At 39.0% G+C, this 13951-nt stretch overlaps 1 protein-coding gene across 1 annotated transcript in view; it reads left to right on the top strand.

The window, feature by feature from the left end:
- The window catches only part of KCNK2 (potassium two pore domain channel subfamily K member 2), a 139643-nt gene that overhangs the window by 34575 nt on the left and 91117 nt on the right, over positions 1 to 13951 (top strand). Inside the window, exon 3 of the mRNA XM_068538420.1 lies at positions 13024 to 13141. Coding sequence (XP_068394521.1) covers positions 13024 to 13141 — 118 coding nt within the window. The remainder of the gene's footprint in view (positions 1 to 13023; positions 13142 to 13951) is intronic.

Below are 13951 nucleotides of genomic sequence, written 5' to 3'. Positions count from 1 at the left end.
CTGGGTGTTGATGTTGAGATGGAGATCTCTGAGAGATTTTTGCCGTTTGGTATTACGTGGAGCTGGGAGGTCTCTTGTGGACCAGTGTCCTGAAGTTGGCTCTCCCACCTCAGAGGCACGGCCCTGATGCCTGGCTGGAGCACCAAGAGCCTTTCGTCCACACGGCTCAGAGTAAAAGGGAGAAAAAATAGAAAGAAAGAAAGAAAGAAAGAAAGAGGCTATAATATAGTGAAGTAAAATAAAGCTCTTGTAAAGCAAAGCTATACAGACAAAATCTCACCCAGAAGCATATACATATACACTCACAAAAAAAAAGGAACAGGGGAAAAATTAATATATCCTGCTCCCAAAGTCCACCTCCTGAATTTGGGATGATTCGTTGTCTATTCAGGTATTCAACAGATGCAGGCACATCAAGTTGTTTGTGGAGTTTTAATCCGCTGCTTCTGAGGCTGGTGGGAGAGATTTCCCCTTCTCTTCCCTGTTCGCACAGCTCCTGGGGTTCAGCTTTGGATTTGGACCCGCCTCTGCGTGTAGGTCGCCTGAGGGCGTCTATTCCCTGCCCAGACAGAACGGGGTTAAAGGAGCCGCTGCTTCGGGGGCGCTGGCTCACTCAGGCGGGGGGAGGGAGGGGAACGGAGGAGGCGGGGCGAGCCTGTGGCGGCAGAGGCCGGCGTGACGTTGCACCAGCCTGAGGCGCGCAGTGCGTTCTCCCGGGGAATTTGTCCCTGGATCATGGGACCCTGGCAGTGGCGGGCTGCACCGGCTCCCGGGAGGGGCGGTGTGGAGAGTGACCTGTGCTCACACACAGGCTTCTTGGTGGCGGCAGCAGCAGCCCCAGCGTCTCACGCCCGTCTCTGGGGTCCGCGCTGATCGCCGCGGCTCGCGCCCTTCTCTGGAGTTCGTTTAGGCGGCGCTCTGAATCCCCTCTCCTTGCACGCAGCGAAACAAAGAGGCAAGAAAAAGTCTCTTGCCTCTTCGGAAGCTGCAGACTTTTTCCCGGTCTCCCTCCCAGCCAGCTGTGGTGCGCTAACCCCTTCAGGCTGTGTTCACGCCGCCAGCCCCAGTCCTCTCCCTGCGATCCGACCGAAGCCCGAGCCTCAGCTCCCAGCCCTGCCCGCCCCGGCGGGGGAGCAGACAAGCCTCTCGGGCTGGTGAGCGCTGCTCGGCGCCGAGCCTCTGTGCGGGAGTCTCTCTGCTTTTTCCTCTGCGCCCCTGTTGCTGTGGGATCCGCGCTGTTAGCTGCGGCTCGCGCCCGTCTCTGAAGTTCGTTTAGGCGGCGCTCTGAAGCCCCTCTCCTCGCGCACCAGGAAACAAAGAGGGAAGAAAAAGTGTCTTGCCTCTTCGGCAGCTGCAGACTTTTTCCCGGGCTCCCTCCCGGCTAGCTGTGGTGCACTAATCCCTTCAGGCTGTGTTCACGCCGCCAACCCCAGTCCTCTCCCTGCGATCCGACTGAAGCCCAAGCCTCAGCTCCCAGCCCCACCCGCCCCGGCAGCTGAGCAGACAAGCCTCTCGGGCTGGTGAGTGCTGCTCGGCACCGAGCCTCTGTGCGGGAGTCTCTCCGCTTTGCCCTCCGCACCCCTGTGGCTGCGCTCTCCTCCGTGGCTCCGAAGCTCCCCCCTCCGCCACCCGCAGTCACTGCCCGCGAAGGGGCTTCCTAGTGCGTGGAAACCTTTCCTCCTTCACAGCTCCCTCCCACTGGTGCAGGTGCCGTCCCTATTCTTTTGTCTCTGTTATTTCTTTTTTCTTTTGCCCTACCCAAGTACAGGGGGAGTTTCTTGCCTTTTTGGAGGTCGGACGTTTTCTGCTAGCGTTCAGTGGGTGTTCTGTAGGAGCAGTTCCACGTGTAGATGTATTTCTACTGTATCTGTGGGAAGGAAGGTGATCTCCGCGTCTTACTCTTCGCCATCTTCTCTCCTCCCCGTTTGTAGATTTTTTGATGATGGCCATTCTGACCGGTGTGAGGCGATACCTCATTGTAGTTTTGATTTGCATTTCTCTAATGATTAGTGATGTTGAGCATCCTTTCATGTGTTTGTTGGCAATCTGTATATCTTCTTGGGAGAAATGTCTATTTACATCTTCTGCCCATTTTTGGATTGGGTTGTTTGTTTTTCTGATATTGAGCTGCATGAGCTGCTTGTATATTTTGGAGATTAATCTTTTGTCAGTTGCTTCGTCTGCAAATATTTTCTCCCATTCTGAGGGTGGTCTTTTTGTCTTGTTTATGTTTTCCTTTGCTGTGCAAAAGCTTTTAAGTTTCATTAGGTCCCATTTGTTTATTTTTGTTTTTATTTCCATTTCTCTAGGAGGTGGGTCAAAAAGGATCTTGCTGTGATTTATGTCATAGAGTGTTCTGCCTATGTTTTCCTCTCAGAGTATTATAGTGTCTGACCTCACATTTAGATCTTTAATACATTTTGAGTTTCTTTTTGTGTATGGTGTTAGGGAGTGTTCTAATTTCATTCTTTTACATGTAGCTGTCCAGTTTCCCAATAAGCGCCACTTATTGAAGAGGCTGTCTTTTCTCCATTGTATATTCTTGCCTCCTTTATCAAAGATGAGGTGACCATATGTGCGTGGCTTTATCTCTGGACTTTCTATCCTGTTCCATTGGTCTATATTTCTGTTTTTGTACCAGTACCATACTGTCTTGATTACTGTAGCTTTGTAGTATAGTCTGAAGTCAGGGAGCTGGAGGAATAGGGAGCCTAATTCCTCCAGCTCCATTTTTCTTTCTCAAGATTCCTTTGGTATTCGGGGTCTTTTGTGTTTCCATACAAATTGTGAAAATTTTTGTTCTAGTTCTGTGAAAAATGCCATTGGTAGTTTGATAGGTATTGCACTGAATCTGTAGATTGCTTTGGGTAGTAGAGTCATTTTCACAATGTTGATTCTGCCAATCCAGGAACATGGTATATCTCTCCATCTGTTTGCGTCATCTTTAATTTCTTTCATAAGTGTCTTATAGTTTTCTGCATACAGGTCTTTGGTCTCCTTAGGTAGGTTTATGCCTAGGTATTTTATTCTTTTTGTTGCAGTGGTAAATGGGAGTGTTTCCTTAATTTCTCTTTCAAATTTTTCATCATTAGTGTATAGGAATGCAGGAGATTTCTGTGCATTAATTTTGTACCCTGCTACTTTACCAACTTCATTGATTAGCTCTAATAGTTTTCTGGTAGCATCTTTAGGATTCTCTGTGTATAGGATCATGTCATCTGCAAACAGTGACAGCTTTACTTCTTGCTTTCCAATTTGTATTCCTTTTATTTCTTTTTCTTCTCTGATTGCTGTGGCTAAAACTTCCAAAACTATGTTGAATAATAGCGGTGAGAGTGGACAACCTTGTCTTGTTCCTGATCTTGGAGGAAATGGTTTCAGTTTTTCCCCATTGAGAACGATGTTGGCTGTGGGCTTGTCATATACGGCCTTTATTATGTTGAGGTAAGTTCCCTCTATGCCTACTTTCTGGAGGGTTTTTAACATAAATGGGTGTTGAATTCTGTCGAAAGCTTTTTCTGCATCTATTGAGATGATCATATGGTGTTTATCCTTCAATTTGTTAATCACATTGATTGATTTGCATATATTGAAGAATCCTTGCATTCCTGGGATTAACCTCACTTGATCATGGTGTATGATCCTTTTAATGTGCTGTTGGATTCTGTTTGCTAGTATTTTGTTGAGGATTTTTGCATCTATGTTCATCAGTGATATTGGCCTGTAGTTTTTTTTCCTTGTGACATCTTTGTCTGGTTTTGGTATCAGGGTGATGGTGGCCTTGTAGAATGAGTTTGGAAGTATTCCTCTCTCTGCTATATTTTGGAAGAGTTTGAGAAGGATAGGTGTTAGCTCTTCTCTAAATGTTCGATAGAATTCGCCTGTGAAACCATCTGGTCCTGGGCTTTTGTTTGTTGGAAGATTTTTAATGACAGTCTTAATTTCAATGCTTGTGATTGGTCAATTTATATTTTCTATTTCTTCCTGGTTCAGTCTCAGAAGGTTGTGCTTTTCTAAGAATTTGTCCATTTCTTCCAGGTTGTCCATTTTATTGGCATATAGTTGCTTGTAGTAATCTCTCATGAGCCTTTGTATTTCTGCAGTGTCAGTTGTTACTTCTCCTTTTTGATTTTTAATTCTGTTGATTTGAGTCTTCTCCTTTTTTTTCTTGGTGAGTCTGGCTAATGGTCTATCAATTTTGTTTTTCTTCTCATAGAACCAGCTTTTAGTGTTATTGATCTTTGCTATCATTTCCTTCATTTCTTTTTCACTTATTTCTGATCTGATCTTTATGATTCCTTTTCTTCTGCTAACTTTGGGGGTTTTATTTGTTCTTCTTTATCTAATTGATTGAGGTGTAAGGTTCGGTTGTTTATTTGCAATGTTTCTTGTTTCTTGAGGTAGGATTGTATTGCTATAAACGTCCCTCTTAGAACTGCTTTTGCTGCATCGCATAGGTTTTGGGTCATTGTGTTTTCACTGTCATTTTTTTCTAGGTATTTTTTGATTTCCTCTTTGATTTCTTCAGTGATCTCTTGGTTATTTAGTAGTGTATTGTTTAGCCTCCATGTGTTTGTATTTTTTACAGTTTTTTTTACTGTAATTAATATCTAGTCTCATAGCATTGTGGTCAGAAAAGATACTTGATATAATTTCAGTTTTCTTAAATATACCGAGGCTTGTTTTGTGGCCTTGTATGTGATCCCTCCTGTGGAATGTTCCATGTGCACTTGAAAAGAATGTGTAGCTACACGGCTCAGAACAAAATGGAGAAAAAGAAAGAAAGAAAAGTAAATAAATAAAATAAAATTAAATAATAAAGTGATTAAAATATTAAAAAATTATTTAAATAAAAAATTTTTAAAGTAATTAAAAAAAACAGAAGAGAGCAACTAAACCAATAAGCAAATACACCAATTTTAAGAAGTGCTAAAAACTATACTAAGATTAATTTAAAAATCGAAACTAGTCAGTCGCATACAGCAAACCCCAAGTCTACAGTTGCTCCCAAAGTCCACCGCAGCAATTTTGGGATGATTCGTTGTCTCTTCAGGTATTCCACAGGTGCAGGGTACATCAAGTTAATTGTGGAGATTTAATCCACTGCTCCTGAGGCTGCAAAGAGAAATTTCTCTTTCTCTTCTTTGTTTGTACATCTCCTGTGGTTCAGCTTTGGATTTGGCCCTGCTTCTGCATATAGATCGCCCTCTGGCATCTGTTCTTCACCCAGAAAGGAGGGGCTTAAAGGAGCAGCTGATTAGGGGACTCTGGCTCACTCAGGCCGGGGGGAGGGAGGGGTACGGAATGCAGGGTGAGTCTGCGGCCACAGAGGCCAGCGTGACGTTGCAACAACCTGAGGGGCGCCGTGTGTTCTCCCGGAGAAGTTGTCCCTGGATCACGGGACCCTGGCAGGGGTGGGCTGCACAGGCTCCTGGGAGGGGAGGTGTGGATAGTGACCTGTGCTTGCACACAGGCTTCTTGGTGGCTGCAGCAGCAGCCTTAGCGTCTCATGTCCATCTCTGGTGTCTGCGCTGATAGCTGCGGCTCGCGCCTGTCTCCGGAGCTCATTTAGGCAGTGCTCTGAATCCCCTCTCTTCACGCACCCCGAAACAATGGTCTCTTGCCTCTTAGGCAGTTCCAAACTTTTTCCCGGACTCCCTCCTGGCTAGCTGTGGCGCACTAGCCCCCTTCAGGCTGTATTCACCTAGCCAACCCCAGTCCTCTCCCTGGGCTCTGATCTCTGAAGCCCGAGCCTCAGCTCCCAGCCCCCATCCGCCCCAGCTGGTGAGCAGACAGGCCTCTCAGGCTGGTGAGTGCTGGTTGGCACCGATCCTCTGTGCGGGAATCTCTCCACTTTGCCCTCTGCACCCCTGTTGCTGCGCTCTCCTCCATAGCTCTGAAGCTTCCCCCCCCCCCACCCCCCATCTCTACCAGTGAAGGGGCTTCCTAGTGTGTGGAAACTTTTCCTCCTTCACAGCTCCCTCCCAGAGGTGCAGGTCCCATCTCTATTTTTTCTTTTTTCTTTTGCCCTACAAAGGTACGTGGGGAGTTTCTTGCCTTTTGGGAAGTCTGAGGTCTTCTGCCAGCGTTCAGTAGGTGTTCTGTAGGAGTTGTTCCCCATGTAGATGTATTTTTGATGTATTTGTGGGGAGGAAGTTGATCTCCACGTCTTACTCCTCCTCCATCGTTGAAGGTCCTCCTCATATTAACTTTAATTCTGCAGTAATAAGTGTTGCACTCAGTGAAAGCATGTTTTTACACACTGTTAATGAAAACATAAATACCATTCTCTTGTATGCTAATATGGAATTGATATTTTATAGGCCAAAAACTGCTTGGATATTGGCAATTTTACATGGTTCAACCAGTATTATTAGCTGAGAGCTACTACTGGAATATTTTTGTGGGGCAGTATGCTAATATGGTATGGTTTTTAGGAAGTTGTTTGCTTCCTCGTTGGATTGTCAACAGTCCCAGTTGATACTCTGACAGAAGTATTTGACAGAAATATTATCTCATGCAAGGAAGCCTATAGCACTGCTTTAGTCTCCAGAATACCAAGAAAGGACACAAATGTGAAGAAGATGGTTTTGGTTTCTGGGGATTTTTCTCAGTGGTACAAAGGATGTTATGGGCTGCCTTTGTATGTAAGTTTGCAATGAAGCCCTATAATCCTACTTCTTGGCTGAACTTAATTTAATAGGTATAATGGCCCAAGAAGCAGCCCCAGTGATTAGGACTACAATATGTCACTGACATTAGAAGAGAAGCTTCTTCTGCAAAAGATGTCTATAAATAACATTTAAGACAAATATGTTTGGCTAATAAAGATTTTCTGAAAAGCACCTAGGAAATGGATAAACAAATGTGACTACTCATTGATTCAAATATGCTGATCGAGGTTGCCTAGGATCTCCCAGTGCTGTATTTGAATTCTGAGCCTGTAAGAGTAAGGGCCATCTTGAGACACTCTCTGGTTTTATTAGCAGCACTTTTCAGAGCAGTTTACATCATCTGGCATTAGGTAATCATGATGTTGCTGCATAGCCAGAAGGTTAAGGATAAGATGCATAAGGACCCTGCAGCCTTTAGCAACAGTCTTCAAACATTGCTGCATATTATTGACGGTTGATGATGATTTTTTTGTGGTGTAACAATAAATAGCAGTGATACCTACATAACATCTTCCCACAAAGTCATTTGGCAATAAGTGCATCATTATTTTGCTTTCCTTATTATGCATTCTTCACGTCAAGATAGTCTTGTTTATATGGTTGAAATGGTCAGATGCAGTGTTGTGAATGTGTGATTTGACTTCTTTCCTAAAGGCTAGCCTCCACTCAGGATGAAATTAGTTCTTCCACAAGGAAATAGTGACCAAAAAAGATATAAAATTGTGTCTTACAGAAATTTGGCAAGAGAATACTTGTTCCCCTTTGAGGAACTGTATAATTATACAGATATCAGTATAATTATAATTGGATTTAGCTACTATATCAATTTATTTGAAATAATGTCCTTTTTCAGAGGAGAAGAAATGAGATCAATCTTAAATATCCAGTTAAAAGAAGTTGTCATTGAACCAGTTACACATACATCTTTGATGTAGCCCTGTTAGATGCCAGTGCCTTGTACCTGAAGTTTAGAATTCTTATATCACTTAAAAATTTCAAATTATTAATGTGACCCTACTTTTAGGATTATAGGTATGATAGCATATTTTAATGAAATCTTGGTTATGATGTTAACAGAGGAGGAATTCATGGAAGGCATTCAGAACAGTCTGTATTGTTCTGGTGAACATGAACATCTGAGCATCTGAGCAAAGGGAAAAAAACCCATGAAATGAGAACTTGTATTTTAAGATCCACAATATAACCTACTCTGAAAATAATATATTCTTCAGGCCTTCCCCGGGGTTACTTACTTTATAATATCTTTTCCTTCAATGAAAAAATAGCTAGTCAAGTACTTTATAACACATGCTAAAGTTGTTCCTAGGCATTGGACACACAGGAAAATTTTAATGATTGTCATTGATTGTCTTGAGTTCCAAGGCTATACTAGTCTCTTACAATTACAAATAAGTGTGTCTTATTGTTGTTCGGTGTTAAAACTCGATATAGTTCCAAAACACCAGATGACATCGAGACAGAAACTTCTTACAATTCAAGAATACACAAATTCACATTAGAACTCAGTGAACTTTGATTCTAAAGCCATCATTGTCATGGAAACCAAGATTTTTTATAATTACTTTTATGAGTAATTTTTCCTTTATCCTCTCTAGAACTATAAGCCTCTCAGAGCTCTATTTCTTAAGTTTAAACTCCTATTCTTGACTAGAATCGTGTATGCAATTGCCTTTCCTTAATGTACATTCTATGATTGTCAATTAACTGAAAAGCAAAAATTGAGTGTGAATCCAATCAAGGTTATTTTATACTATTTCTATTGTATGTTAAATTTGGAAGTCCTCCCTTAATCAATACTTCAGGATTAAATGCCTAGGATCCCACATTCTCTTTACCCTAACCTAAAAAATTCAACTTATTCATAAATTATGAACATGACTTGATTGTCCTCAAAAGTTGCAGTTAGTGGAAAAGTGCATTTTTATTACAGATGAAGTGATTGTTACTTTAATCACATAATATGGCACATACAGAAACAGTTCTCATGAAGACATTTGTTAAGTGCTCTGATGGCTTGAATTGACGTTGAAATTGTAGGGACTCTTAGATATGTCAGTGCACTTGTCAAGGGCATCCAATTTTTCCTGTGGATGTTGACCAGGGGACCTAGTACAAAAATATAAAATAGGGCTTCCCTGGTGGCACAGTGGTTAAGAATCCACCTGCCAATGCATGGGACACAGGTTTGAGCCCTGGTCTGGGAAGATCCCACATGCCGCGGAGCGACTAAGCCCGTGTGCCACAACTACTGAGCCTGTGCTCTAGAGCCCGCGAGCCACAACTACTGAGCCCACGTGCCTCAACTACTGAAGCCCACGTGCCTAGAGCCCGTGCTCCACAACAAGAGAAGCCACCGCAATGAGAAGCCCACACACCACAATGAAGAGTAGCCCCCGCTCTCCGCAACTAGAGAAAAACCTGCATACAGCAACGAAGACCCAACGCAGCCAAATAAATAAATAGATAGATAGATAAATAAATAAATAAATAATCCTCTTTAAAAATAGAAATTTACAAGAATCTTCCAGAGAAAGGACCTCACGGTAGACTCATTCTCATAGTGATTTGACATATTCCTGGTTCCATCTCAAGCCTCTGTTGCAATAATCACAGCTCTGTGATAACTATTTACAACCCACACATTGCCAGACATTACTGTCTCTAAGTCTACATTTGCTTCTTTTGGGTTTAAATAATTTGTGGAACTTATCCAAATGTCTGGGTAATGCTGAACCTTGTCACTGACAAGCAAAAGAATAGGCTAAAATGATGATGCTGGCTATGGAGGCTATATTAGGTCAATTGTTGGAGGAATTAGCTTGCTTCTACTAAATAAAATAATTTTACTTAATTGGGTGGAGTCTAAAGACATGCCTTATCTTTTCTCATCTGTACCATCCATGTTTTCACTTCTCTGTTGTTTCCCCATTGTCTAGCACCATAAAAAATTGATAAATATTTTTTGAATAAATGAATGTGTTGAAGAAATGTCTATAAAATATAAAAATATACTTTTTAATTAAAGTACAGTTGGCATACAGTATTATGTTATTTTCAGGTATACAACATAGTGATTCAACATTTAAATACATTACAGAATAATCGTCATGATAAATCTAGTAACCTTCTGTACCATACAAAATTATTACAGTGTTATTGACTATATTCCTTTTGCCATATATCACATCCCTATGACTTATTTATTTTATGAGGAAGTTTGTACTCTTAATCTCCTTTATTTATTTCACCCAGCTGCCTTCCCTTTCCCCTCTGACGACCACTAGTTTGTTCTCTGTATCTATGAGTTTATGTTTTGCTTTGTTTGTTTTGTTTTTTAGACTTCATATATAAGTGAAATCATATGGTTTTTGTCTTTTTCTGTCTGACTTATTTCACTTAACATAATACCCTTTAGGTCCATTCATGTTACAAATGGCAATATTTCATTCTTTTTGATGGCTGAGCAATATTCCATTATATATGTATCCATCTGTTGATGGATCCTTAGGTTGCTTCCATGTCTTGGCTATTGTAAATAATGTAGCACTGAACATAGGGGTACGTATCTTTTTGAATTAATGTTTTTCATGTTCTTTGGATAAATACCAAGAAGTGGAGTTGCTGGATTGTATGGTAGTTCTGTTTTTAATTTTTTGAGGACTCGCCATACTGTTTTTCCAGATTGGTTGCAGAAGCATATATTAGAATCTGTTTCCTATTAAGCCTGGCATTTAAGAGATTTATAAAATTCTAAAACAATGCCTCTCTTCTCACTAAATCTTTGCCTTGGAAAACATAATTATTTTTCATAAAAGTATGTTAACTTATTTTAACATATAATGGGCTTACTATAAGTTTTACATGAATTAATCAAAACATTTTGAAAGTTAGAAATTCAAAAATATAAATATCAATAGTTATAACTCACATTCCAATGCTCCTTGATGTCTATAATAATTTTTGAGACCATAAAGTGGTTCTGAGATAAAAAAATTTGAAAGTTGCTGGCTCAAAGAATGGGCAGTATATACTTGTGTATACAACAGCAATAACCAGTTATAATATAAAATGGAAAAAAAGTAAAATATCTAAAAATAACCTTACAGTCCTATGTGGAGTATAACAAAAAATGGTCTATTTCAGAATATGAAAGGAGACTCAGTAAATGGAGATTCACACCATGTTCTTTGATGGGAAGTTTCACTGTTATAATAGTGCTCATTTTTCTTAATTAATTTATAGATTTCACATATATCCAAACAACAGAAATATATTAAACCTGTGAAAATGAAAATTTCTATAAAATTTAACTAACTGATTCCTAAGTTTATACAAGAATAATAGGTTAGTAACTGCAAAAAAACATTTTTCAAAGAAAGATAATCAGGGAGACCTGCCTTATCTGATATTATATTTACAGTAGAGAGTCAAATAATCAGTTATCTCAAAACCAGCTTCATTGTGTGTTGTGCATATATGTGTATATATGTGTATTTGTGTGCATTTAATATATGATAAAGGAAACATTAGTGTTCAACTTCACTCACTAAAGGACACGTAAATGTAAACAATTCTTATCAGTTCAGTAAAGATAAAATATTAATATCAGAGGTAATAGTATTGCTAAGCATTTGTAAATTGCTGGGGGGCAATTATAAATTGTAACAACCTTCTTGGATAGCTACTTGCTACTATACATCAAGTGCTTTAAAATATTCATAATCTTCAATGTGGCAAATTTATTTCTAGCAATCTCTCCCACAAAAATATTCAGAAATGAAAAAATATTTATATGCAAATGTGTTCATAGCAGCACTTTTTGTAATAAGACAAATTTTAGAACAGCATTTATGTCTACATATTGGGCAATGATTAAGTAAATATGGTAATGACAAGGAAAACCGCATATAGAATAATATTAAATAAAAATAGAGAATACATTTCATATGGTTCATAAATCCAGCTATGTAAAATGTGTAGCGGAATGCCAGGAGCAGATACCTTAATACATTAACAGTGGTTGTCTCTGAATTCTGGAATTATGAAAAATTTTTATTATCCTCTTTATGCCTTGCTGTATTTTCCTAAGTTTTTAAAATAATGAATATATATCATTGTTAAAGTAAATAAAAACATTACAATTCAATTAACTGTTGAAGTTTCAATTTATAGTTTAAGACGAGTCAGACAACAGATTTTATATTGCATTTCAGCCCTGGATTACCTGTTCTTTTACATCTGACAGTAACTTCAGATAGGTACTGTCATTAACTTACATGTCATTTACATGTCATTAACTTCAGATAGTGCTTCCATTTTCACAGTGTAGTTTTTGTGTATTTGCTAATAAACTATATAACTTTAAACAAGTCACTTTACCTTTCTTGGTCTTTAATTTCCTTGCCTATCAAATGAAGGTCCTTCCAATTTTAAAATCTGGAAATTAAGTGATAAAGATTTTAAAACTGTATTTCCAACAGAAATGTCTTTTGCCACCATCTATATGTCTCTCTTTTACTACACATTTTCTCCTAACTTATTCTCTTCTATGTTTGTGTTTCTGGAGCTCCCTCTTCCCTTCCTAACATCTGATGATTGAGAAGGGATTATAATATCATCTTTCTGCCTGTCTCCCAGTACTACTCAAAGCAGCATCCAGATTCTAGTGTTCCTATATGAATATTGTTGACTGTCATCTACAGGTCATTGATGATACTCATTGTCATAGAATTTATAAAAATCTGTAGAGATTCTAAGAATCTCGATATAAATGAACTGACTCAAGCTTGATGATGAAGTGCTGTTGTCTGTTCCTTGTCATTTTAGCCTGTTTTGTTGGACCTTACTGATATTATACTCTCTACTGCTATACACAACCCAGGCTTGGATACCTGTGTTTACCATTCAAAATGACTAGCACTTTGGAAATACTTGTTTTTTTGATGAAGCTATTATATAGTATTTAAATTTTAGTTTGCAATCTGATATTTTAACTCTGTGGTGCTTACTAAAAATTATTGCTATATTTAGTTGTTAATTCAAATAAGTTGCTAAATATGGTACTGGATGATGATATGAATGCATATCATAACACAATATGATAAGCTTTATGCAGATTCATTCACTCGATATCAAATATAATTTTCTTATAATTTAATGTATTAAATTCTTTAGTGTAAAGTTTTAATCTATATTGTATACTTTAAATGGAAAAGCAAACCTCAGAGTTGATGCTCTTTGTCTAATTGGTCATCTGGGGTGGAATATATGCTGTTTGATGCCTCCCTGTGATTCATGTGTACTGATAAATTTCTTTTTAAACTTGCAGCAAATAGTGGCAGCAATAAATGCAGGGATTATACCTTTAGGAAACACCTCCAATCAAATCAGTCACTGGGATTTGGGAAGTTCCTTCTTCTTTGCTGGCACTGTTATTACAACCATAGGTAGGAGACAACTTATTTTGTTTTTTAATTTTGGTACAGCTTGTGAGCTAAAATTCACTTGTTTGAATTTTTTTACAGTTGGTCAAAATGGTCTACTTAAGGTAGAAAACTAGATTTTAGTAAATTGATTTTGAAAAGAGAGTTTCAAGGTTTGAACAAAGGAATGATGGAAATGAATTAGTTATTGTTTCAGAATACTGAGTTGTTTAAAATCCATGTGAAACTCAAGAGCAGTTCATTTGAGTCATTTGACTAAAGGATAAGAACATCAAGAAAGAGCTTGAAATGATGATTTTTTGGGGGGACAAGTAGTTTAAAATTTTCCTGCATCTTTGATTCTTTAGTACAGAAAGAAACGATTTGAGTACAATTTTGACATTCTTTTCATGAAGTTCTTATTTGATATCACGTTCTTCAACTTGTAAAATTTAACATTTGAACAGATTGTTCCTATTCTTATATGCTTGTCTATTATGATTATTTCAGGCCTTTTTCATGCATTATGTTTTTCCAATAACACAAATGTATAAAAAATTAACACTGAAATATTAAGATTACAAAAAAATGAAAGTTTAAGCCCTTGCCCTTTTACCTTTTAATCACGTTGTATGTCATACTGTTAAAAAGGGTCATAGTGGAACATGGTCTCTTTTTTGGGATTGACTCTGCATCCACTCAGCACCCACTAGGCAGCAGAATGGGTACATGTAGATGACTTCTCTTCTGTTAGTTAGTCCTTCAGTGCCCAAGAAATATCCAGAGGATATAAATGCAGACCCCATAGTGAAAGCCATGCTTGCCATGCTGTGA

The sequence above is a fragment of the Eschrichtius robustus genome, chromosome 3 (assembly GCF_028021215.1).
Source record: "Eschrichtius robustus isolate mEscRob2 chromosome 3, mEscRob2.pri, whole genome shotgun sequence".
In the NCBI taxonomy this organism is placed as follows: domain Eukaryota; kingdom Metazoa; phylum Chordata; class Mammalia; order Artiodactyla; family Eschrichtiidae; genus Eschrichtius; species Eschrichtius robustus.
Note: the sequence above shows the minus strand (reverse complement) of the source record. Positions and strands in the feature narration are given on the sequence as shown.